This window comes from Malus sylvestris, chromosome 16 (genome assembly GCF_916048215.2).
Source record: "Malus sylvestris chromosome 16, drMalSylv7.2, whole genome shotgun sequence".
NCBI classification, from domain to species: Eukaryota; Viridiplantae; Streptophyta; class Magnoliopsida; order Rosales; family Rosaceae; genus Malus; species Malus sylvestris.
The window spans coordinates 36,492,258-36,519,210 of NC_062275.1; the positions used below are offsets into that span (position 1 = coordinate 36,492,258).

The 26,953-nt window shown below is 37.6% G+C and overlaps 2 protein-coding genes and 1 pseudogene across 3 annotated transcripts; 1 reads left to right on the plus strand and 2 right to left on the minus strand.

Moving 5' to 3' along the window:
- The first annotated feature begins 3,816 nt into the window (after positions 1 to 3,816).
- Positions 3,817 to 6,455, plus strand: LOC126606229 (transcription factor bHLH18-like). 2 transcript variants are annotated; one of them, XM_050273586.1, is made up of 5 exons: positions 3,817 to 3,938; positions 4,430 to 4,526; positions 4,705 to 5,313; positions 5,590 to 5,961; positions 6,051 to 6,455. In XM_050273586.1, exons 2-5 carry the CDS (start codon positions 4,488 to 4,490, stop codon positions 6,123 to 6,125), a joined length of 1,095 nt encoding a protein of 364 aa, XP_050129543.1. In that variant the 5' UTR covers positions 3,817 to 3,938; positions 4,430 to 4,487; the 3' UTR covers positions 6,126 to 6,455. The 2 variants fall into 2 exon arrangements, with proteins under 2 accessions (XP_050129543.1, XP_050129544.1); XM_050273587.1 differs by having other exon boundaries at positions 4,430 to 4,514.
- A 3,586-nt stretch (positions 6,456 to 10,041) lies between these two features.
- LOC126609336 (disease resistance protein RPM1-like) lies at positions 10,042 to 16,869 on the minus strand (annotated as a pseudogene).
- A 2,124-nt stretch (positions 16,870 to 18,993) lies between these two features.
- Positions 18,994 to 26,850, minus strand: LOC126608143 (DEAD-box ATP-dependent RNA helicase 5-like). The gene is made up of 13 exons (XM_050275945.1): positions 26,250 to 26,850; positions 26,033 to 26,157; positions 24,837 to 24,944; positions 23,267 to 23,347; positions 22,882 to 22,960; positions 21,203 to 21,288; positions 21,071 to 21,127; positions 20,900 to 20,967; positions 20,593 to 20,661; positions 20,416 to 20,509; positions 19,607 to 19,771; positions 19,433 to 19,525; positions 18,994 to 19,272 (listed from the first exon to the last, which is right to left on the minus strand). Exons 1-13 carry the CDS (start codon positions 26,767 to 26,769, stop codon positions 19,180 to 19,182), a joined length of 1,638 nt encoding a protein of 545 aa, XP_050131902.1. The 5' UTR covers positions 26,770 to 26,850; the 3' UTR covers positions 18,994 to 19,179.
- Between the last annotated feature and the right edge of the window lie 103 nt (positions 26,851 to 26,953).

A 26,953-nucleotide genomic window follows, 5' to 3' on the forward strand; every position in this document is an offset into this window, starting at 1 on the left:
GGAATCCTAATTTCTTCAAGTCTTTAATTCATCCATTCCTTTTGCTCCAAAAGGCTCCAAATTACATCATTTTGCACACTTCGGCTTTGGAATCTGAAAACACACAAAAGTGACTTTAAACACTAAAATAACTAAGGAAACACAACTCAAATGCACGAGAACAAGCCAATTAAGTCGCATAAATATGCTCCTATCAGTGGTCTGCCACGCTTGTGTAGGGGCAAATGATTGGCTAGCTGCTAATGTACGTGGATCAACCAAAGTGGCGTCCCGAGCTTCCAAGAGGGAAGTTCATTGTACATTTGGTACATCCATCTTTGCATGCATATTCCCAACTGGAATATGTGATCTTGTCACTCTCGCTAGATCGTTAAAAGTATCTGGCATGCTCTGAGCTATGCTATGAAGATCTAATATACACTACATATTAATTTCAAACTAAGCAATGCAGGGATCTAAATTAGACAAAATGGGAGTCGTCCACAATAATTCCCATCGTTTTTAAGGAATGTTGACGGTAAACAGATTGCCTGTCAAAGGTTATAAGTAACGAATGATCGAAAAAGAATCATATCCGACATAGATTCCCATCCTTCGCAAAGGCCCCAATGTCTAATTTTAACAAAAAATTAGTTTATGTCTAAGATTCTAATCTTCCATAAGGGTGGTATCCTCCTAAAAGTCAGAAACCTCCATTTTGGTACTCTCCGGTTCATCCACTTGCGCAAGGTTTGATTCAAACTTCTTACGACTAGAATGATATCCGGCTACAACCTTCTGGGGAGCATTGCAAACACAGGACCAATGGTCATTTGAACCACAGCGATAACGCATGTTTGCATCCATGGTTTCAGGTGCTTTGCCCTTATTCTTAAAGTTTGGGGCCTTGGGAGCGAGGTTAGGGCGCTTATGGGCTTGGTTTCCTCCCTTAGATGGGCCTTGGTTCTATTGACCTTGATAGGGTGGCTTTTGGCTGCCCTTACCACACCTACGTTGGCGTTTTGGGCGTTGATTCGTGCTATAGTGTGCTTCAGGCACAGTAGTCGCCCCAGTAGATCAAGCTTGATGATTTTTCATCAACAGCTGATTCTGCTTTTCAGCGAGAAGTAAAACAAAGATCAAATCTAAAAACTTAGTAAACTTCTGAACCCTATGTCAAATAAGTATTCTCCAAGATATCTTCTTCGGTTAAGGTCTCGTTACAGAACTTGAGAAGTGATCGGATTTGACAAACTTCAAAATTATATTCATTCACAAACTTAAAGTCTTGGAAGCGCAGATGCTGTCAGTCATGTCTTGCTTCAGGCAAAAAGATGTCATTTTGGTCATTTTGTAGTGCATCATGAATGTGTCTTTGAATGAAGATCATGGCAGAGGCTTTATCAACTTCGCCAACCGGGTTGTCCGTCTTTTCTTCAATGGCGGGACGTAAATTCTTAACGGTGAGGTGGGGCTTCATATCATGGACCCATTTGAGTTAGTTTATTCCAAAGACCTCCAAAGCGGTGAAGTCGAGTTTGTTCAAATTCGACATGTTCCCATAACAAAATAAAAGGACAAGATGTGGCTAGTGTAATGGAGAAAAAATCAATCCATTCACATAGAAGTAGAACATTCAAGTTCTAATCGACATGTATTGGTTTAAATTTACATGAAAAACTTCATGTTTTCATGGGTGATGTTTTTAACGAAAGCTTCAGGTGTTCAAACAAGTCATGTTTCTAGAAACTTCAGGTTTCAAAATAATTATGAACTTCAGGTTCATATGTTCATGCAGACAAACACAAATATATATATAGAAATATGCAAATAGAACTTAATATCTATAATTATAATTGAATTAATTATTTGGACTTCGGGCCAAATTAAATATAATTATAATTGAATTAATTATTTGGACTTTGGGCCAAATTAAAGTGTGGGTGAAAAAATATAAAACCCATAAGGCTTAAAAAAATAGGTATTTAAATTCGGGGCCAAAAAACATGGGTCAAAGCCCATGGATAGTCTAATTAAATTTGTACCGTGCGCCCAGGCCTAAAAATTGGGCTAGGGTAAATCGGACCGAGCCAACAGATGAGGGCTTCAGGCCTTTCTAGGCTGTGGGAGCAGGCCCAACCTGCTGGGTGAGGTCCATAAAGGCCCGTAAGGGGCACAGATCCACTACGACGCAACATAGGTGATCCCTAGGACGCAATCCAGTGCATCGGGGTGTAGGGACCAAAGGATGGGTTTTACTGTGGTGGGGAGCATGGGGAGACTTGAGTCATTCGGGCTAGTGTCGTGGGTTGAGTCAAACAGAGGCCTAATTGGGCTCTGTGATACGGGCCATGAGAGGTGAAGCCCAACTGGGCTTGGGTAAAGTCCAAAACATCCTAGGTTAGAACTGGGTCGTGTCGTTGGGGAAAGAAGATGGCGTCGCCGCTTCAGGTGGCTAGGTTTTGGTACAACGTTCTCGGTGCATGGCAGTGGGTTAAACGGCGAGCCAATTCCTAGTGATGGATGGGGTGTACCTCGACGTCGGGGGGAAAGAGAAGAGGGGAAAACTCATGAAATTCAAACTTGACTTTCATCCAAATTCGATGAAATTCTTCTGGAATTTCAATGATTTTGGTTCAAAAATCATGACACCATGTTGAAATTTTGCCAGAAAATTGCACGGCAAGGCCGTGGTTTCGCTGCAGGCAAGTTGAGGTTTCTGGTGGCTCATGTCATGGGTTCGAAGAACCCTAATTTTTTTTTTCAATTTCCAAATTAATTCAATGCATTTCAATTAATTTAATGCATGGACATATATTTAATGCAATTCATGGCAATATCAATTCACATAATTCAACAATTATGAATATGATGCATACATAATTTACGTAGAATCCAAAATTCGAAATACCTAAAGTTGGGTCATGCATCATGGTGAATGTTCATGCTATCAATGCTACAAAAATATCGAGATAAAAATCGTTGTTTTGAAAGAATCTAATTGCGTGATGATATTGATGAACTGACTTGATGTAGAAAACTTCAACATCAGGTTCCTAAATGCAACGGTAAGAGCGTGCTAATAACGTGTTGTGGCCTATACTTAACTGACAGGGAAAGGGGGTCGGCAGCAGAGAGAAAATATAGAGAGAGATGTGTTTGTGGGGTTGTGTAAAGGATATGTTATTCCCCCTACGCAGTGCCTTTATTTATAGTAATAAGAGAGAAAAAAAATCATTCTCCTCCAAGGAAAAAAATCATTCTCCTCCAAGGAATACAATTCCCAAAAGGAAATAATAACCAAATCTAACTCAGGATTTAGACAATCACACTTAAAAAGAAATTTATAACAATGTTTTATTTGTTATTTGTTATACAATATACTCAAATATGATTCTAATTTCTCAATTATAACTCCCTTAAATATCTTATAAATAAAAAAAAAGGGAATTATAGAAATATATTACCTAGAAGTGGACAGGAAATACTCTTGATCTTGGTATAGATGAAGCCGTACAATCTCGTAATTTTGAAATTCCTCTAAACCTTAATATTCTGAATTCAAGGTGAGTTATAAAAATTTCGGAATTTCAATTCCGAAATTGGGTTGATATTCATCTCTTAAAATTTCTTGAATTGAAATTGAAAACATGTATTTTTGGTCCGATTCAACGAAAATCAGGTTACCCAATCAGTTGAATTTATAGGTCAAAACAAGAAAAAGCCTCCTAATGAATAGCGTTCACTCATCAGAATGCGGGAAACATTTTCACACGTGCCACTATAACTTATAGTATATTATTGGATCGGTGCATTCTATTTTCTTAATTTGCTTGCTTTTTAGTCATCTTCTCGATGTGGAACGCGTTCGTACACCTATAAAAGATTACAATTGCAAGACTCATCTTTCCTGGAGAACTGGAAAAACAAAAACTTGGATAGTCTTCACGGGTCGTAAGGTGAGGTGTTTTTCAACTTTCAGTGCTCCTATTTCCATTTTTCCAAGTTCCAAGGAGTTTTCTTGGGGTTTGCTACGAGATCTCTCGGCTTCTTTGATTCCTTAAGTTCCCTGAACTTGTTTTTGAGGGTTCATTACTATCCATCAAGCAGGCCTTTTGAGATTTGCGTTTCTTTTTAATTTATTCAATCAATTAATCTCTGGGAGATGTGAATGTTTAGTCAATATTGTTACCTCTGTAAATTTTGTTTAGTACTTTTGAGTCTTTGACATTTAATACATAGACGATCATATGCATACAAATCTGATCCACGTTTTGCACTTCTTGTTCTTCACCTCTCTGCAATCTTGTTTTTGTTCTGAAGTTTCTAGAAAAGATAATATTTATGATCATATTATAGTCTACATATCAGCCTTCCATGAAATCTTTGTTCTTTGTTCAAGTTTTATTCATGCCTTCGTACATAACTAAGATTTTACTATTATGTTCAGTTGAATCAAACGCTGCTGCTAATTACTATCCACTCCAAGGAAAGAAACCAGGTGCATAATGGACATGATCTCATCAGCAGACTGGGTATCTGATTTTGTTATTCTCATTTCTAATTACAATTTATTATATACTCCTTTCCCATCTCTTAACATGAAGAGAAGTTAAGGAAAAAAAAAAAGGGAAATCTGAAAAAAATGGATGCAAAAGAGTAAACTATTAATCTTGACAAGTTCAAATTTTTGGTTTTCTAGTAATGTTTTGATTTATATTATAGGAAATGGAAGATCCCACTTTTATCAATCAATACGAAATGAGCTCTCTGGACTACTCATTTGAAGAGCTCATATTCCCGTCTCTCTCATCTGATAGCTACTATTCCAATCCGAATTTCACATCGAAAGCCACAGCTGCTACACACAACTTCAGCAAAGCATTCATTGAAAATCCCCATCAGACCGGCACTCAGGGAAGGTCAGCAAAACAGCCTAAGAACACTAATAGTTGGAAATCTTGCTCCACTGACCACATAATTGCTGCCAAAGCTTCTTCTTCTTCCTTGTCACACCTAATTTCATTTGAGAACTCCGACTCATCACCTCCAACCACTTCTCAGCAGTACTATGGTCTAGATTGCAAAGTTATCAAGCCAAAGAATGAGGTGGAATATTCTAATGGAAAATTGAACCCTTCAGCTTTGGCTTCCCAAGGTTCCTATGACACCCAAATTTGTTCACCCAAACATGGACAAGGGATCAAGAGGGCAGCTACGGTGACTAGAAGTCCTTTACATGCTCAAGATCATGTTCTTGCTGAGAGAAAGCGCCGAGAAAAGCTCAGCCAGCGGTTCATTGCTCTATCTGCCTTACTTCCAGGACTAAAGAAGGTACTAGCTAATCAGTTAACTTTTTTGTTGGTACTTCTAGTGTGTTCACTGTTAGACAGTATGTTATGTTTGTTAAGTTATGATCTAATGTAGCCTTTATCACACTATCATGTTTTAAACTGTTAATGATCTAGATTTTATGGAAGAGTTTGTCTAATCAATGACCCAAATTGATAATCTGGCAGTCGTGTTGTCTGCTAAGAGAACACTTCCGTAGTTTACTTTGGTTATAATGCCATTAAAGATTCTAATTTACCCTTTATCACAAAATTACAGATGGACAAGGCTTCGGTCCTCGGAGATGCGATCAAGTACGTGAAACATCTTCAAGAACGTACGAAGGTGCTGGAGGAACAAGCAGCCAAGAAAACTGGGGAAGCAGTGGTTTTTGTGAAGAGGATGCAGTACTCAGCGGATGATGATATATCTTCATCCGACGAGAACTCCGAGAGCTGCTCTGACCAGCCACTGCCAGAAATTGAAGCAAGAGTTTCGGACAAGGAGGTTCTCATACGAATCCACTGCGAGAAAACCAAAGGATGTTTGACAAGCATACTAAGTGAAATAGAAAAGCTTGGTCTCACCATAGTTCACAGCTGTGCCTTGCCCTTTGGCAATTCAACTCTTGATATCACTGTAGTTGCTCAGGTACCGATACTTGGTTAGGTTAATTTGGTACTTAAACCTGACATTTTTTTTACCCTTAACTAATAAGACTCTCTATTTCTTAATTACAGATGGATGTTGAATTCAGAGTGGCAGGGAAACATCTGATAAAAAACCTAAGACATGCTTTGCTCAAGTTGGTGTGAACAGAAATTTGAAGTTTTGACGTTCACTCGGTGTCCTAGAGTTGGAGATAAATAGGAATAAACCTGACAGTTTTTTTTTTTCTTCTAGACCTTTGGAGGAAACACCAGCCATTGTACTCATGCTGCGAGCAAGGCTTTATTTTGCAGGAGGGTTTTTTCCTTTGTGTTTTTTGCGTGGTTGACCGGCCGTTAACCACGTTCGATTACCCTCGTGCTATATATGAAAACCTAGCTGCAGTTTTTTGTTGTTGTGAAGCGCTTTTGTGTGAACTTCCTTAGCAATCTCTTTGCTATCCTCTTGGCAATTGATTCTTTTTTATTTTGATTTGATTTTTTTTTTTGTTTGATCGTATATTACTAGTTACATGCTCACATATGTAATTATATTTGTCTATTATTTGTTATAAAATATTTATATTACATTTTTTAGAAACCAAATTGAGAGTGAAAGTAGAGGAGGGAGTGGGGGTTGAAGTGGGAGACGTGGGTTATTATTATTATTTTTTAAATCAATTATTTTTATTGTTTTGGGTCGCCAAGGCTCACCAATCATGGCTGACGCCATGTCGATTTTGAGTCCAAGCCCAAATCGATGACCCTATTGTCAGCGTATCCAATTTTTTTTTTTTGTGCTACAGAAACTAACGCTTGGGCCAGCCACAACGGTCAGCTGGGCTTCCAACAACTACTTCAACACTAACTATAACCACGTGGCCAAATCTCGGACGTCCATTTCCAATTTTCAGTTTAATCCAACTATTATCCTATTCTTCGTAATAATAACTGTTCAATCCAGAAAATATAAGAAAAAATAGAAAAACCAAATAAAAAAATATTCCAAAAGTCACTTGTAGATTTTATACAAATACTAAATCTTTTTTTCTCTTCTCACACCAAATTTTATACAATCTTTTATTTTCTACATTCTTATTTCATTGTCTACATTCCTATTTTGTTTGTGCTTACAAAAATGGCATCTCCCATCGAAGGTGTAGCTGAAGCCGGAACCACATGGTTGACCGCTGAATATGTTTTTTGTGTGAGTATTGGAAAGTCGTTACCCATTGTCCAATTACGGGCAATGAGCATGCGAGGTGTGCTAATATGTGGAAGCAAATTCATGAAGGTTATGTCGGTTGGTATGGCACTAGTCGTAGGGAAGGCGCATTTACTATTTAAGTGAATAGTAACTGCCATAAGTCTACTCCTAGATCTAAATCTACCAAAGCTGGTGGGAATGCAATGAGGGCGAGAATGCAATTAGGGCCAGTTTAGATTGCTGCATTTTTTTTAAAGATTGATTCTACTGTTCTTTAAGAATAATCAACTATTAAATACAACATTTGAGTATTTGATAAACTGTATTTTTAAAAGCGTTGTGACTATGAAAAGCAGTGTAAAGGTATTCGGTGAATTTAATATAAAAGTGATATAATTGTTTATAATGACAAGAATGGACATGGTAGTGGGAGTGGTGGCGATGACACCGATGGCGAAGGCGGTGATGGTGATGGTAGCAACAATGGTGGAAGTATGATGGTGGTGACAATAGTGGGATGTGGTGGTTGGGGTGAAAACATAATAATCATGGTAGGGGTGATGGTAGAGGAGGTGGTGGCAGTTCTGGTTATAGTGGTGGTGGTGGTGATGGCGACAACGATGGTGATAGCGGTAGTGACGATTGTGGTGGTAATGGTGGTGGTGGTAATGGGGTGGTGGTGTAAGGTTAGTGTTTGTAGTGGTAGCTAGTGGGGATCACTTTGTTTTTTCAAGGGACAAAGGGTGTGTAAAATGAAAAATAGTGGTAGCTGGAGGCTATTGCTTTTACAACATGCAGGATATTTTACTTTTACTGAACTTTTTTTTATTGTTGGACTTTAAAGTGAAGCAGTTTTTGGTAAAAAAAAGGGGGGGGACCTTAGTTAACTTATTTTCTAAAATTGAATTATTTGTGAAGGGTTATAACTGTTATTTAATGGGTTTTTGGTTTACAAACTGTGTTTTATTAATAATATAATTATTTATAATGATAAGAATAGACATAGTAATGGGAGTGGTGGAGACGATACCTATGGCCAGGGCAGTGGTGTTGATAGTAGCAACATGTTGGAAGTATGATGACAATAATGGAGGGTGTGGTTGGCGTCCAAACGTAATAATAGTGGTAGAGGTGGGGATGGCCGTTCTGGTTGTGGCAGCAGTGGTTATACTGGTGGTGGTGGTGGTAGTGGCCATAACGATGGTGGTAGTGGAGGTAGTGGTGGTAATGGCGGTGATTGTGTAAGGTTAGTGTTTGTAGTGGCAGATGGTGGGGCTCACTTTGTTTTTCAAGGGATAAAATGTGTATAAAATGAACAATAATGTCATTTAAAAAAAAAAGTAATGATGGTATTACAAAAATTGAAAATATTTATTAAAAGCTTAACTTCACTTTTTATAAAGAAGCTTTTAAAGGCAATATGTAGATTGCTCTTAAAAACTACTGTTTGAAGTAGCCCTTATTTTTAAAATATGCAGGATATTTTATTTTTAATAAATACTTTTTTATTGTTAAACTTTAAAGTAGAGCATTTTTTTGATTAAAAAACAGGTCCTTAGTTAACTTATTTTTTTAAATTCAATTATTTGTGAAGGTTATAATTGTGATTTAATGATTTTTGGTTGACAAAGATTATCTTGTTAACAATACAATAAATTTCTTCATGTAAAATCCATTCTCACTTTTAATAAGTTAGTGCAACACTGACAACAAGTTGAATTTCAGACCAAAAAAGTATAATTAAAGACAAAAAAAATTGGATTGTACTTTTAGTTTTCATCTTGGAAAACTTCATATAATAGTGGGACACCACAGTCAACGAAATGGGGTGGTGACCAAAATATGAACTCGCTCGAATTTCATTGTAGTCCATTTTACGTTTAATTCAATTAGCACATCCATTTTACGTTTAATTCAACATTATGCTTTTGAAGTTGAACAAACTATTCAATTTTTTTCAACGAAATCTGCGATTTTTTCACTACAACGCAGAGAGAAAAGAGGAAATATAGGTAAGGCAATCCAACTATTCTATCAACTTGGATTCGCCATGCTTTATATGAGTAGATGCTTCCTCTAGATTAATTCTCAACTGAGGTCGTATATGTATTTCTGTTGAATGGAATGCGAGAAATTTAATTATAATGATGAGTAAAACTACATGCAGTGGTCAGATGAATGGACAACTTGAAAACCAGCAAATTCAGGATCATGATCAATTATTGTTTAGGTAGGGGACAACATTAGTCCGACCAGAGATTATGTGATCTGCCCAGTTTGTAGGCTTCTGGAGACATTCTTGCTGTTTTTAGGTTCAAACCTAGATTTATTAAAATGCAAAGGACTATTATAAATTTTGATTGTTTAGATTAATTAATAACGCTGCTGTCTTGTTAATTAGAATATCATGTATTCTAACTTGGTAGACACTGTTTGATGGGACGGATCAGATGTGAATACTACTCTTTCAAACGTTCAGCAAAATAATTAACACTCAAGGCCGGGGAGCCAATTTCTATTGACTTCTTGATGTAAACTATCTGATACGCAATTCTTCGCAGATATGAACATTAGAGATCGGATTACAACATGGGACACTATTATCTTATTTTTTGATAGCTTAATTACTATTTTTCTGCTCAACCAATCATGCATGTTTGTGAGATGTAACGATGACCAAGTTACGGTACACGAATACATCCATCCAAATCGAATCATTAAAGTAAGCTCTCCTCGTCAGGCTTCTTATATCACATGGTCCAAAATGTCATATAATCATACCCTCAAGATCAGATGAAATTTTCATATTTAGAAGGTATCATTCAAATTGAGAGTCCACCAACTTGTACTAATGTCTAAAATGAGAACCTTAGTAAATTAATTTACAGGCTTTCGTTCTAAGAAATTCCATATCATGTCCTTCTACACAGAAGATACAGAGAATGAGCGAAGGTTGGTCATCTTTTCAACCGATGAGCATAAGGTGAACCCATCTTCTGTTCTCAACTTGAAGATGCCCAACCTCCTATCAGTTGATTCATTCTGCCAAGCTCCGCCATTAAAATACCATTGTCTTGATTTGCCTCAATAAAACACAGCTTTTGGAGTGACTGCAAGCCACATATTCCTGCAGGAACCTTAACTCCATATCTGGAATTAAATTGCGCATAAGACTCAACTTCATACCTATACACCAGGAGATGGTGAAGACGCTTGAGATTCAAAATTTCTGGAGGCAACTCAACGACACGAGAAGGTTTAAGATCCAAGGTCTCTAGGTTTTGAAGCTTCGTGATGGAGCTTGGACTTTTTCTACCTTGGTATCCCTCAAAATAAGATACCTGAGAAGAAGGTTGACGACCTCTATTGGAAACATGTCTAGATGTGGACCTTGCAAGTCTAATACAATAAGCAGTGGAAGACCTTTAGGGTATGTTTGTTTGCCTTCACTAGCATTCCTTGGATTGGACTAGACTAAATGATAGTCCAGTCTGGTGTTTGTTATTTATACGCACAAGAGTTAATGAGACTAAAGGGGACTCACCCCGACTGAACGCCTCGCTAGCCGTTCTTAGCGAGAGCCCTCGATTTCAAGCGAACTCCTAGTCCCATCCTCTCTCGCAGCTGATCCATTCGTCTTCTTCTCCTTCACACCTTCGCCATCTCCCATCTCCTTCACGACTTCGCCGTCTCATCCGAGTTCAAGCAGGACGAGAAGGTTCTCAGTGACGACGGAGAGGCCTCCCTTGACCTCAAACTCTTCGTGGGTAACCTTCCCTTCAGCGTCGATAACGCTCAGCTCGCTGGTATCTTCGAGAGTGCTGGAAATGTCCAGATAGTCAAGGTAATTCCTTGTTTTCACTTGAAATTTTGTAAATTTTATTTGAAATTTGGGTGAAAAGTGAAATCGGTTATTGTTGGTTTAGTGTGTTGTGGGTTAAATTTGGAGGGTTTTTAGCAGGTGATATATGATAAAACAACCGGAAGAAGCAGAGGATTTGGGTTTGTGACTATGTCAAGTGTTCAAGAAGGTAAATATGCTACTCGACAGCTAAACGGCTATGTAAGTCTTCATATTTAAGTTTGACCATTTGTTGATATTTTCTTATATATGCGAAAGTTTGTGATTTGCAAATTGGTACTTTATTTGTAATCATATTTATTAACATTCATTTATTGAAACTTGCTTGAGATTTGTCTTACTGAAGAAATGTTTGATAGAGCCTAGTCTCTGGCCTTTCGTAGTGTGTATTTTTTTACGGTTGCGATTACTTATTACCATGTTGATTGTTTTGAGTTGAAGTCATTGGTTATAGGTCAAGTTGAGAACCTTGTTTGTTGTATATAACTATGTTAGCAAGAGTTTCATGGCATTATCGTGAAAACAATTTTATTGATTGACGTTTGAAACTTGGTCGATGTTTATTTCATTCTGAAAAGGTTGTTTTGTTTTGTAGCTTTGTGTTGCATTTCTTGATGTTGGTTTTTTAGTGTAGTGATTGGTTGAGTTTCGTATTTATTTTGCTAAGTCTTGCCGTCATTTGGTTGTATTGCATCCATGAGAACCCTGTATATCGTATCTAAGAAAGGCTTATATCGTATATAAGAAATACTTCATTGCATTTGGCAGGAACTTGATAGCAGGGCATTGAGGGTAAACTATAGACCTCCTCCTCCCCAGACTGAGGATTCCTCTTTCTCTGGCTTTTCATATTTGGTTGTGTTCATGCATTGCTTGATTCCATTTATTTGAATGTGCTGAGTTTTCAGGTTTTCGCATATAATCATGTTCTAGATGCTATGGTACAGAAACATTATTGAGATTTTTGAAATAAACAAATGTGCTTCCATATCAATTTGTTATGGATATAAAAGTTTCACTTGATTTCTAAGAGCACCGTATTTGAGATGTTCCAAATTTGTTCTCTGATTAATATACTTAGCTATGGTGTGTGAAACATATCTACCAACTACAGTTTGCAGCAGTGTTGAGACTTTAAGGTTGAGGTAGTTGCGGATTATCTGCATTTTATCCATTTTTAATCAATTTATGTTATGTTTACTACACGATGCTTACAACATGCAGTCTTTTGATCTGAGTATTTGACATCATGGTTAATCTTTCTCAGTCTAAGCATCCACCTGGGGTGGAGTCTGCCCTACTACAAGACGTTTTGAGCCTAACACCGGAAAAACTAAGTTCATTGTCTTCGCAACAACAACAAGAAGTAATAAAGCTCCAAAAGATGCTTCGGTAAGATTAGATTCAGCCATCGTAGCAGAGTCATAAATGGCAGTTTTGATGCAACAAGTTGTTACATGTGCATGCACCAACTTGCTTGCTAGAGCAACAAAAGGCGTGGTATTGATTCAATCGATTTTGATTGTTTGTAACAGTATGTTCATGTAAGGTGTCGATTTAGAGGATGTGCAGTGCAGGAGTACTATTGTATTTGTGTAGCCTACACAAGCTTGTGTTTTAGTCTAGTCAGTAAATTAGTTAGAATAGCAAAATTTTGTCTGTATCACAACATTTAAATTTACATTCCCTCAGCTAAAACTTTTTGCTTCACTTTTGACAATCCTTTGCTGCAAATGTTGTGTACTTTGCTCGAGGTATATTCATGATCTCTTGCTTTTGCATATTGTTATTGGTTTTCTTCAAACTAGTTGGAGCAAGCAATTTACATGCTCGAATCCAAATGTAGCAATGATCAAGGCTCGGCTATCCATTTGCCATTGCGCCTCACGCATCATTGTGGTCTTGGGATTGAATGCAATCAAACCAAAGGTGAATAATTAAGAAAAGCATTCTAAACCTTGTCAATTGTTAGGAAAACACCTTTGTTATATTGATGTTTGGAGCAATACTACTCTTGAATCATGTATGTTTTTTTCGTTGGCAAGAAATTTGGTTTTTGTATTTTTTTATTGAGTCATACTCTCATCTAATATTATTAATTTTGATAATATCTTTAAATAAAAATAAATTAAATTAGAATAATAATTTAGTCTCAGTTTGAGCAAACACCAAATTGGTGACAATACTATTTTCATTATCCTGCTTCTTAGTCCGACACTGCACCAAACGCTTCACTAAGTTAGTCCAGCTTAGTCTAGTCTAAGCCAGTCCAGCTTAGTCCCTGAACCTAGTTCAATCCGAGATAGTCCGGTGCAACAAACGCACCCTTAAGAAACAATTTTGGTATCGAAAACTCAGTAAGCGAATGTTCTGTTGGAATTTATTAGGTTTATTTAGGAAATTAATTAGAGATTTGATTTGATTTTATAGTAGGGTATTTTTGGCATTTACGCATTAGGCTTTTTTAGATTTATTGCTCTATAAATAGAGCTTGTAATTTAGTTTGAGAACAAGTTAGTCACAATGTAGCCTTTAGGGTTTTGTAGCTGCTTCGGCATTCTCATTTGTTTAATAATATTATTATTTTGTAGTCTTGTTCGTTGCGCACTCTGATATTCAACTTGGTATCAGAGCAGGTTAGATCCTTAGGGTTCAATCTGTTCTCGTTAGTATCAATTTGTTTGCCTTTGTCGTTGCTCGTTTTAGATTTGTTAGTTGGTATTGATTGTTTGAAAGGAAAAGAAAGATGGAAAAAAAATTTGAATTAGATGATTTTGAGGAAAGCCTGAAGTTCGTATACTGCAGTGCATTGAATTAAGAACCTCGGTCAAACCCGCCTTCAACCTACTGCCTATCTGCTGACGAGGCCCTGATCCGAGAACCACAACTTGGATCGAGTTCATCTCTGCTGCACCTACCCCATCTGAATCTGCCGTGAACCTGCATCACAACGTCTTGAAGCCGTCCTGCTACGAACTGCAGCCCAGATCCATCCCACCACCAAAATCCCATCGCCACTACACTCGCATCAACCCCATATGCACACTGCCACTGCAACTAGAAACCTAGCACATCTACCGTCCAAATGGATTGTTTTGTTCGCTTGAATTGTTTGTCTTGTTGTGTCTGCCTAACAGAACTTGCCTTGTCGTGTCTGTCTAACGGAACTTGCCTTGTCATGTCTGCCTAACGGAGCTTGCATCCATATCTGCTTGTTGGCAACCTCATGATGTGTACCGCCATGAGTTTGACGGGGGGTGTTGAAATTTATTAGGTTTATTTAGAAAATTAATTAGAGATTTGATTTGACTTTGTAGTAGGGTATTTTTGGCATTTACGCATTAGGGTTTCTTACATTTATTGCTATAAATAGAGCTTGTAATTTAGTTTGAGAACAAGTTAGTCACAATGTAGCCTCTAGGGTTTTGTAGCCATTTCGGCATTCTCGTTTGTTTAATAATATTATTATTTTGTAGTCTTGTTCGTTGCGCACTCTGATATTCAACTTCTTCCCCAAAAATGAGCAGTGAGCGTAGATGAGAAGGGGTCCTCTTTGGTTGTACATTCTGCAAGGTGTTAAAAATTGATAGGCGTTGAACTTTGTTCGGCCACATTGTACTTGCTCTTTCTATATTGCTGCAAAGTTTTGCTCTCTAGCCTTCAAAATGACAATCTCCTGTAAAAGATCATGGATTTGGCATGATTTGACCCTCCCATCAGTTGCTGTTTCTGCTGCTTGGATCAAACTTTTGTCCAATAGCTAAGTTAACTCTCAGCAACTTCTTCTGGTGTCTTTCCGTTCTTTTCGATGACAAATTCTTCAGCCATCCATAATTGAATTAACCTGATATGGTCGATTTTATAGAGATCAGGAAACATTCTTGGATACAAGAAACAAGACTTGAGACGGTATGGTAAGTCGCTGAAACTGAGAGACAACTTTATATGTTATCAAGTTGGTCGTTTTCCTCAGTTTCAGCACCAATACTTCCACACACGCAGCCCATTCATCAATATTTTTCTTGTCTTTTGTAGCTAGAACGGCATTGATTGCCACAACTGCAAGGGGCAGTCCACGGCATTTCGTTAAGATACTTCGACAATTTTCCTCCAAATTGGGAGGACATGAGTTTTCCGGAATGCGATTGCAGAAAAAGAGTCCAAGATTCTTCTGGTGATAAGGGCTCTAAATTGTAGACCATACCGTGGTTGTCCACGCCAGAGGCCGAGGCTACAGCAGCATTGCGGGTGGTGATCATTACACGAGTACCGTGAGTGTTGTTGGCAAGGTTCTAAAAAATGCTAGGCACTAGTCGGGCAGTGGGGAGGGGCCTAGCACATAGGCGGCCTAGACGGATTTATATAAATTTATTATGTATCTTATAAATAAGTGCTTATTTACACTTAATTAAAAAAAAAAAAAACCTATACTTGTATGGATAATTAAAGAATGATAAAATGTAAAAATAGAAGTAAAAGAATACACAAAGTACATCCATCCAACAGATTCAATATTTAAAAAATAGTAAGCATATAATCATAATGAGGGGTATTCTTGGATGATAGACTAAATTCTTCTTGTTCATGATCCTTTTATTGGATTGCACATAGACTAAATTATTCAACCTTGTTGTATCTAGTTTATTTCTTTTCTTTGTCTGTATCCCCTCAAAAGTGCTCCAATTCATTTCACAATTGGATGAACTTGTAGTCAATCAATCATTTGCAAATTAGGTACACAATTTCCATAAGTATACCACTATGAAACTAAAAAAGAAAAAAAACACACAATTAATAATAATAATAAAAAAAAGAAAAAATAAACCAAACCGCCTAGGTGCTGCCTTGCCCGCAGCCTAGGACTGCCTAGGCGGCCACCTAGCTCCAAACTGATTTTTCAAAACGATTTTCCCTAAATCATGGTGGGTCTTCTCCGCCTAGGCGCGATTTTTAAAACACTAGTCGTTGGGCAGTGCATGATTGATGACATCCCACGCATCGTTGTTCCAAAGATCATCTAGAACAGTCAGGTACCTGATTTGCTGTAGTAGTTTTTTTATTCTCTCTCTTAACTGGTTGGTGTTCATAATATCAACTTCTTCAGGGACTGGTTTCCCGATAACTTTGAAGATATTCTGAAGTATGTGTCTTAGGAGCTGCTTTATCTTGAATGATTGAGAAACTATGATCCAAGCATGTACCTTAAAATGTTTCTTAACTTTTGCATCCCAACCACCGATACTGCTTGGTGTCTAGATTCACCCGTCATGAGCAACTCAATCAGCTACCTTTTGGGCTCACCGATTGCCACGAGATCAGCCTCTTCCAGCCAAAAGGGCATCACCTTGACTGATCTGAAGCTTCCTAACCTTGCTTGAGCCAGGGTCAACATCAAGCTTGTATTTGTCATGTCACGTCCCTCTGAGAGGCTTCTGATCTTTGATTTGATGCCTTGAATATCACCAGCAACCGAGCTTTTAATTTCTTGATGATACGATAAAGCTTACGAAGGGATTGCATGGAATCCGTGCCTGTGAACATGTGAATGAGAGAGCCTGAATTTGTCAAGCGCATCTTCAATCTCATAAGCCAAGTCTCTGACTTGTTTAACCCACACTTTGAGTTGAGGGTCTTCGTCTTCCTCTGTGTCAGCAACCCTTAAGAAGGCTTTAATGCGCTCCAACTCATCGATGATATCCTCGATCTGTGCTCGGACCCCTGAGAATAGTCTCTCCTCCTGTTCGATCAAGGAGGTGAGCCTGTCGAGCAAGAAGGTGACAACACTTTCTGCCATTTCTTTGGCTTTGAAACTTTTGTTTTGAAACTGAAAAGATGAAGAATGATGAGTGGAAGCTGGGAAGAGAAGGGTTTTGCGTGGAAGTCGTAAAATATATTGATATTGTTTTACGTGAGAAATGGTCAAAGTTTCTTTCAAACATTTGTTCATCCCATTACTTTGCAGCTTCCCAATTTTTTGGTTTTTATCTTACTTTGTAAACTACCAGGCAAATACTTTGACAAATTTTTGTAACACAATAACTGAATGATTAGGCAAGTTCGATATCTACTTTCTCTTTTTTTTATTTTTATTTTTTATTTTATTTTTTTTATGACGAAACTATATTATCTACACTAAGAGGGTGGGAGAGTGGGTTAAGCATCACAATGATCTAGTAATAATGCAATTCAAATTCGTTTTTTGTGAGAATCGAACCTAAGATATCTAAGTTATTTAACTTAGCCAAATTATCAACCCTTACTGTAAAATATCGTTGTAATTGAATAAATTTATCTATTTATTTTTGTTTTCTATAAGAAATGAATAAAAGATGGTAGTTAAACAAAGTTGAGTTGCGTGGTCCGACGAAACACCGTGTTGCCTCATATTACAGGATCTGGAAGGAATCATTCGGCCCGTATAAATTTCCTAGCAATGTTCCAATTACCTCATCTTTGTCTTTTTCTCACTCACACGTTTGCAGTCAACTACACAAAAACCCACAAGACTCCAACAAGACCGTGTCAGGTCATCTCCAACCAAATGGTCTAGAGGGTCAGATAGCCGAAAATAGCCCAAAAAATGTCTCCAACCGAGGGCTAGGCCAAAGGACTCGTGAGCTCCATAGGACAAAAATGGTCAAACGGCCAACTAGTTGGCCCATTCCAACTAGCCAGTCGGCCCCGGGCCAGGCCATACATTCAAATGCAACGGCTAACTGACGACAGCATGACGCCAGCTAGCAACGGCTAGCTGGCATCAGTTACCGTTGGATTTGAATTTTTTTTTTTGGGCCAAATTTTTTTAAAAAAATTTTAAAAAATTCTCATTTTTTCCTATAAATACTTAAGTCATTCCACCTTTTGTCACATAATTTTCACCATTCCTACACTATTACCTCTTCCAATAATCTTTCCTTCATTTTTTTCAATAATTTTCAAATGGCCTCATTTGCAATGAAAGGTAGGGCTTGAACTCGAAAAGAAGATGAAGCTCTTTGCAGGGCTTATAGATGAGTCTCGGAAAATAGTGTGAGGGAGAATTCTCAAACAAGTGAAGGTGTTTGGACTCGTGTGTCCAAAAAATACTATGAGTTCTACGAAGGCGCCACTCCACCGAATACCGGAAACTACAAGAGTTGTTCTTTAAGATGGAAGAAACATCTTCATCCAAATTTGAATAAATGACATCAAGCAATGTTAGCTTTATTTTAAATATTTAATTATATTACTTTAATTTCATAAATGAATTTCCTTTAATTTTTGTAATTATATTACATTTAATTTCATAAATTAATTTCCCTTAATTTTTGTAATTATATTTTCTAGGTACACCAAGCGGAAGAATTGTATATGGAGGGTAGCTCGAAATCCTTTTAGCATCATAGTTGTTGGGAAATTTGTAAAGGGCGGCAGTTGTTTACCTTTGACTATACTCTTACAATGACGGATGATGAAGATGATGTTGATTATGTACTTTAAATTTAAGTTGTAGTTTTTAAATTTAAGTTATTGTAGTTTTTAAATTTAAATAATACATTATGTTTGGCCCTCAGTTGGAGATAGTTTTTTGTCACAGGGCTATGCTTGGCCCTATGGCCCTATAACCCTTTGGCCTTCGGTTGGAGATGGTAAGAAATATAGCCCTGCACTGTTCATTAAAATATTAATTTCTTGGAAGGCCAGAGGGCTAAAACATACCCTCGGACCCTTCTTCGGTTGGAGATAGCCTTATTGACAAATAAATCGACCAGGACAAAAGATACACACTTGTTTACCAAAAACTTGTAACGGACAAGCAATATATCATGGTTCACTGAAATTGGGCTACGTCAAAATTGGGGTACAGCAGTGTTGCAATTTACGTCATACCTTGTTACCTAAGCAACCGGGTCATACCTTATGATAAGTAAAATGTTTCAGAACACTTTCCACGTGATGCTCTCAGGTATAACGTAAAATGCTATAAGTTTTAAGGTAATATGAAAATCCAAAGTAAATAATCATTGAGAATCCATGTAATACAATCGAGGGGGAAAACAAAACAAAAAAAGGACAACAAAATTTGCGTAAATTACAATAAGAACTAATTCCCACAGCCAACTTTGGGCGTTTTACTGCTCGAGTAACAAATGTTTTCATAATTGCAATAAGAACTAATCTTCATCGTCAGAGTTGAAGGTGATTTTTTGAGACTTTGGAGCATCGGCAGGAATCTCTTTGAAGTGAGCCCCGTAAAGTTTGGACTCCTGTATTTCAATACCCCAAAGAAAGAGCATAAGAAAAAGGATTGTTAAAATGCCACTCATGCAAGCGGATTAAAAGAACGCGGAACATGAATGCGAATTATTCAGCAACCAGAAGGAAAAGCTAAATATGAGATAAGATGAAAGAGAACCAAATGCGTGCCTTTTTCTTAACATGGGTGCCAAATTTCAACAAGGCTTCTGGCACATTTTGCTTGGCTTCTTTGAGAACATTGACCAGCTCCCCCGCAAGTCCCTGGAATAGTACTCAATATATAGTAGTTCGACGTAGAATTCTTCTCAAAATCTTGTAGAATATTGATTTATTTAGTGTTACCTTGTTGTGATGTGTGAAAAAAGTATGAGCAACGCCCTTCTTTCCAGCCCGTCCAGTCCGCCCAATTCGGTGGACATAATCCTCAGTAGTGAGGGGAAAACTATAGTTGATCACTACTTCAACGTCTGGAATATCCAATCCACGAGCAGCCACATCAGTAGCTATCTGAAAATATGTTTCAGATAAAATGCAATATATTATAACCAGTTTCCAGACAGCTACAAGAAGTTAAAATATTTCTTCATACAGATAGGGTCTTTCAGACAGAAGCAAGCATATGCTAACCACAAGTTCCCTGTCAAAAAGTTCGTAGAGATTTCAATAAATAGTTACCCCTATACAAAAACATTTTAAACCAGCTGGAGGGAAACTATAAAACAGTTGGGAGGAATGTAAAAACGTACCGAGACTTCCACAATATACAAGAACGTTGTTTTGGTAAATACGAGTACCTACCTTGTCCAAGATACTTGTGGGTTCTTTTTGTCATCATCATTATCTTTCAAGTTTCAAGTTCCATTCTAGTAAACCTTAATTCTTTCACTTTTCCTTAATACTGATTTTTGTAACCGAGTTAAAAAAGTTCGGATACAAATTAAGAGATCCCTCCTAAACAGGGTAGGAAAGAAAATGGTGCCTCTCATCATGTGGCACTAAGAGCTAAAATGTCCATCCAATTCTTAGATAAAAAGGGGAGGGCAAAGCAGAAGAAGACATAGTGTCAACGGTCAAGTTTATTATCATCCTCCATTGTATTTTGATAAATACTGTTTTTAGATAAAACATATCACTTCTATCGAACAACATACCATCAAGGGGCAGCTTCCCTTCTTGAACAGAGAGAGTGCCTTTGTACGCTCACTTTGTGCCTTATCACCATGTATAGAAACAGCTTTCCAACCCCTAAAAATAAGAAATACATAGACCATCAGTAGCTTTCCTCAAATATCTTCGGCAGCAATCCAAATATGTATCAAGAACTTTACCCTTTGTGCAGCATATTCTCAAGGCGAGGGGCTTCCGCTTTGTACAAGACAAAAATCAAAACTCTGTTCCTGTTCCACAGTATAACATCGGTATTAGCTGATATCAAATTACATCATCAAGGAAAGTAATTAAGTATTGAAGGAGCTCCATTGTGTGATCTAAAAATTGAACATGTATAGATGGTAAAACCAAGTGGGATTCGATCACACAAAATACACACAACACTAGTTCCAAAATAATCCAAGACGGATTGGCTAAGACACAAGTTACAAATGAAATAATGGGACATAATGTGCCAATACTTACTCTTGGGATTTGTGGTATTTTTCTAGCAATGCAACCAAGCGCCCATTACGTGAATGATCATCCAAGACCTACGAACGTGAGATGGAGGTCAATTGCAGTAAAGCATATATTGAATTAACAAAATAAACATCTATTCATCACATAGGTTTCATGTGTGTTGAGAACTTGTACCTCAACTATCTGCATAACATCATGGTTGGCAGCTAAATCCTCTGATCCAACAACTACCTGAAATAATGTGTTATTAATTTTCCAAAAGGTGAAAACGAACTATTAAAGGTCACAATAATTAAGAATTCGCACCTTAACAGGATTAGGATCCATGAATTCCTGAGCTAATTGATGAACTGATGGAGGCCATGTAGCACTGAACATTACCATTTGCCGAGCTGCACAGAGTCAATATATCTATATCATTATCACCAGACTGAAATTATCCTACAAAACTAATTGAACTAGTTAGAAAGATTCGAGAGTACTGAAATGTCAAGGTTCAAGTGGGACAGATCTTACCTAGCCCAAAAATTGGAGAAAACTTAGATACTTCAACCTAATTAGCAGTCTAGAGTTTAATTGGCCTCAAATTTTCCAATAATTTCAGAAATTCAAACTGCTCATGGTACTCCTTTTACGAGACATCTTTGGAGAGCAATCCGGGGGAAATAGATTACTTCTTATTTCATATTTAGGCAAGCATCACAAATTATTCTATAGAATTCCCCAATGGATTAATGTGGATATTTCCAGAGTCATGTACCAACTGGCACATTAAAAGGGCAACTTTGTAAGCTTCTAAAATAAGAGTTAGTGAAAAGAAATTCTGGGTTTCTTCTTGTGTGGAGGCGCAGCAACCTTGGAGTGATTGCAAAACACCTTTGGTATGATGCTGAAGGCTAGTCTGATGCCGGAATTTTTCTAACTCTATTGGAGTGATTCCAATAACCTTTGGTATGATGCCAAAGGCCAGAGTGAGTACACATCTTCAATATTCCTATCTATTTCTATTGTCCTACATCAGTTTGGTGGGAGACCCAGTATATTTGGCAAGGCTGGGAACCTGGCGACTGACTTAAGATACTACTACTTCAACATGTCAAACTCAATGTCGATTCTTTTGCAACCAAGGGAGAATAATGGAGGAGCCAAGTTAAAATTCAATAAAATAGTCTTTCTACTTTTTATGTAATGAATGCAGTTTAGTCAGCAAATTCTGCGTTTGAGTCTCTCTATGTTACAATATTAATTATTTGTTGTCATAATTTTTTCTTTAGAATTCCTCAGTATATTAATGTACATCTTTCCAGATTCATGTACCAACTGGCATATAAAAGGGGCTTACTTTGTAAATTTTTAAAATAAAAGTCAGTGAAAAGAAATTCTGGGTTACTGCTTGTGTGTGAGACACAGCAACCTTGGAGTGATTCCAAGGTACCTTCGGTGTGATGCTGAAGGCCAGTGTGATGCTGGAATTTTTCTGATTTCTCTATTGGTGTGATTCCAGTACACCTTGGCTGTGATGCCAATGGCCAGAGTGAGTCTGAATCTTTTATATTCCTATCTATTTCTACTGTCCTACATCAATAGGTCTCATAACTGAATTACTTCCAGGCCCCTCATAATTAAAATCATTTTCAGTTAGATGATTTCTATTAGAAACAAAAAACAGTTGTCCAAAAGTCTAAGTCAAAATGATTGTCTTTCCTCTCTCTATGGATAGGTGTCCAATAGCACTAAACCTGTGTATGTAAGTAGAGATGAGTGGTTATTTCTAATAAAGGGATGAAACAATTAGTAACATAAACTGGAAGAGCATATTTTTCCTCACACACCTTCTCCATATGACAATGGAATCAAATAAACTATTTAAATTTTAAACAAATAATTAAAATGTTTTAGACTTAATTAAAGTACTTCCAAACAAACTAGAGTACTTGATGTCACCTGATAGATAAAGAGAGACCTATTAATGCTACATCACATACCAGAGCATGTCTGGCCCAATATATAGCGAACTTCTGGTTCAAATCCCAAGTCTAGCATTCGATCTGCTTCATCAAGGACCTACGAAAAATTTCTGTTAGTCTCTATTTTTTGAGATCTTTAACACTACTAAAACATTCCATGTATAAAAAGACAAGGGTAGTGCTATTCACACACCCCTTTTTACCTCCCACACACCCTTGTCAATTTTTTGTTCATTGATCCTCTTCAATTCATTCAATCCGATGACAAAAAATTGAGTGGGGTGTGTGAGAGGTAAAAACAGGTGTGCGGATAGCACCACCCAAAGAAAAATTCACATCCAAACTAAAGTAAAATAAGAAAATGAAACTTAATGATACTTCCCTTCAGGTAACAGATACTTACCGTAAAAGATACTTCCTTCAGGCAACAATCCTTATTTTCAATGAGATCCTTTAGACGACCAGGAGTTCCAATGACGATGTCCTAAGAGCACAGAAAAGTATACAAAAACCAATTGTAAGAAGATACAAAATGACAAACATAGAACCTCTACAGAATACTTCCACCTGCACATGTACTGAATTAACTCAATCAGACTTTTGCCCAAACCAAAAGAACTAACTTTTCAAAATTTCCAAGTAAACCCAACTGATGTGGTATACCAGACTACCAGTAGCAACGACTGAAGTTTTTAAGTTAAAACTATTTAGTCAGCAGGAGTAACCCCAAATCTAGTTTGAATCATAAGCTCTTTCTCTTCTATAAGTAGGATACTACTATACTCAGGGCTACCAGGGTACTAATGCATATAATCTTTAATTGTAGACACATTCAAAACAATTTCTTTTAATAAGATCTTTGAATAAGCTTTTCAAATGAGAACTTGTTTCTCACTTGTTACAACAATAACAACAAAGCCTTTTCCCACTAAGTGGGGTTGGCTATATGAATCCTAGAACGCCATTGTGCTCGGTTGTGTGTCACGTCTTCCGTTAGATCCAAGTACTTTAAGTCTTTTCTTAGAGTCTCTTCCAAAGTCCTTCTAGGTCTTCCTCTACCCCTTCGGCCCTGAACCTTTGTCCCGTAATCGCATCTTCTAACTGGAGCGTCAGTATGCCTTCATTTCACATGTACAAACCACCATAACCGATTTTCTCTCATATTTCCTTCAATTTCGGCTACTCCTACTTTACCTCGAATATCCTCATTCCTAATCTTATCATTTCTCATATGCCCACACATCCAACGAAGCATCCGTGCCATAAAGTATTGCCGGCCTTATTGCCGTCCTATAAAATTTTCCCTTGAGCTTTAGTGGCATACGACGGTCACACAAAACGCTGGATGCACTCATCCATCCAACTTGTTTCTCACTTGTTACTCATACTTAAATAGATAATATGCACTGAGTTGCATGTCATCCACTGTGTTTTTGTGAAATTTATAACAACTTTCCAATCTTTTTTTTGTGTGTAGATTTCACCAAACTCATCCTGTCATTTCTCTGAAAATTGATGTTTTGTCGATATTACCATCTACATTTTGGTATTTTGAACCTCACAATACTTCTGTTAACATTAATATTCAATACCTTGGTTGTTATATGACTAGTAAAACAAAAGAAAAGAGGAAACTGTTTTGTGCACATCAAGTACAGGGCAAGCTTTGCATTAGGGAATCCTCCATGATTTGGCTACAATTGACTATGTGCAAAGCTTTCAAAAAGGACAAAGAATCCTTACATCATTAGGTGAAATTTATTTGGTTTATGTATATTCAAAACGAGGACAAAGTTCAAAATAAAGAATTAAATCTAGACGTCATCGTATTTCCAAGTCGCAGCGTTACTGATCCAGTTTAAAACATGAAGTTAATTTTGATTAGCCAATTGTAGACCAGTGTAAAGTATGAGGGGATGAAGTATAAATTTGAATTTGTGCCACATAAAATAAGAAAGAATTAAGTATCTTACAACACCAGACTTCAACATAGATATCTGGGGTCCCTTGGATGCTCCTCCGAACAAACAAACTGATACCACACCACAAGGTTTCCCAGCCTCGAACAAAACATCTGAAATCTGCCACCAGAAGATAAAGCAAATGGTCAGTCACCTTTCAATAAATAACCTTGAATTTCTCCGGTGAACATATCACATGCCCAAGCAGCAGGTGAAAAAGGAATGTAAGCAAGAACAAAAAATTATTAGTACAACCAAATACAAAAAGGAAACAAAGTTCACAAACTTGTTTCACTCTACTATTTGTTGGACATTCTTCTTACATGAAAAGTTTGTGGCTTTTAAGTGTTTGACATAGAAGGATATGATACTTGCTGACCCATTGTTGAAACTCCTTGAATGCTTAAAAAGAATTCCCCTTTCTTCTTACATCAGAACCAATGGAACACTGGTTCTATCCTAATGCAAAAAACATTTCCCCCACCCTCATTTACCACTGTGGACTAACCCAAAGATATTCGCCTACATTGCAAGACCGCAGAATTTGTACACATGACTATCAATATCACAATTTGTGCAACTATATGGTTCTTTTTCAACCTTAACAAGCAACAATCCAAAAGAGGGTTATCATCTTCTATCAGCTTTCTGACAAGTAAAGGTACCATTTGCAGCAACTCTGTTCAAAACTCATGTATGGACTATTATAGTGAAATGCATGACCAGATACCCAAAAAAATCAATGTTCTCAACTCCCCGTGTATGTGAGTGATTCCCCATTACACGTTTTATGATGAATATCCAATTCACGTAACAAAATCCTTGAGACAATTGAGTGACTGATAGTATTTTGTCACATAATAATCAATATTTTGCATTGAATTTAGAGCAAAAAATATCCTTAATTTTACTGATTCTAACTTTCTAGATTTTCTTGAGGTCAAGGGTAATTCCATAATAGCTCATCAGCATCAGATTAAAAGACCTACGACTAGCCGCCCACTGCCATATACCTACCACACAGTCATCCATCGTTGGACTTATCTAAGGGTACTATAGCAATAAATTATTCATTATTCAACACCTTTCGTCTTCCTCTGAACTTGCATTCTAGGAGGAGAGAGAAATTGACCGGGGGAAACACAATTACTCTAAAAATATTATCCAACACTAGTTAGAATGTGCATCTTGGGTCAGTAAGCACATACTTGTTGAGCTAGCTCCCTTGTAGGTGCAAGCGCAAGGCAAAGAGGAGTTCGTCCCCTCGAAAACTTACCCTTCCTCTTGTTCAAAACCTGCATAATAGCGGGTATTCCAAAAGCCAAAGTCTTGCCTAGAAAACACAACACAATCAGCTTAATTGGACAAAAAGAGCTCACAACACAAACCAAACTTCAAATCCCAAAATCCAATCCACACTAGTACCTGACCCGGTTTTTGCAATCCCAATAAAATCGCGACCGTCCAATAAGAACGGCCAGGCCCGGGATTGAATCGGAGATGGACTGTTGAAATTCTGACAGCATTGTAAAACCTCACTAGGAAGCTTCGATTCTGCAAAGGAAGTCAGTGGCTTGTATTTGGCTTCCTTCGAATCCTTCCCACTAACCACCACAGCCGCGTCTCCAGATTCACCTTCGTCGGCATGGCCATTTTCCTGTGGCTCCTGATTATTTTCGGGTTCTTCCTCCTTGTCTTTGGATTTCTTGTGCTTCTTCTTCTTCTTCTTCTTCTTTTTGACAATAGAATCTGAGCCTTCTTCCTGAGGAGCAATGTCTTCGAGCTTTCTCTTGGGGTTGGGGCTGGGATGGGCTTCTTCTTCGTCTTTGTTTTTCTGCTTCTTCTTCTTCTTCTTCCTCTCGGCTTTGGCTTCGTGGAGAGGTTGGGCCTGTTGCAGTTCTGCCTCGCCGACGGCGGCGGAGGATTCTTTGAGTTTGCGACCCATTGTAGAAGCTCAACTCGGGTGATAACGGCGGAGGAAAAACCAGCAGAGGCCGACGACGGGGTTTATTCTAGGTAGGGTTTTGACGTTTGACCATTTTATAATGTAGTACTGTCCACTTGCACGAAATTGATGACGTGACGAGGGTGGTTTTGTCATTTTACCTATGTAGCTAACTAACCACCAA

Excerpts from the sequence above, each read along its gene's own strand:
- LOC126608143 (XM_050275945.1), bottom strand. The coding sequence starts at position 26,769 with ATGGGTCGCAAACTCAAAGAATCCTCCGCCGCCGTCGGCGAGGCAGAA. Across the intron at positions 21,128-21,202 it reads TGGATCCTAATCCTGTTAAG|GTAGTTGTTGGATCAGAGGA; the intron begins GTGCGAATTCTT and ends ACATTATTTCAG. Across the intron at positions 20,662-20,899 it reads AAATACCACAAATCCCAAGA|GAACAGAGTTTTGATTTTTG; the intron begins GTAAGTATTGGC and ends ACTGTGGAACAG.
- LOC126606229 (XM_050273586.1), top strand. The coding sequence starts at position 4,488 with ATGGACATGATCTCATCAGCAGACTGGGTATCTGATTTT. Across the intron at positions 4,527-4,704 it reads CAGACTGGGTATCTGATTTT|GAAATGGAAGATCCCACTTT; the intron begins GTTATTCTCATT and ends TTTATATTATAG. Across the intron at positions 5,314-5,589 it reads TACTTCCAGGACTAAAGAAG|ATGGACAAGGCTTCGGTCCT; the intron begins GTACTAGCTAAT and ends ACAAAATTACAG.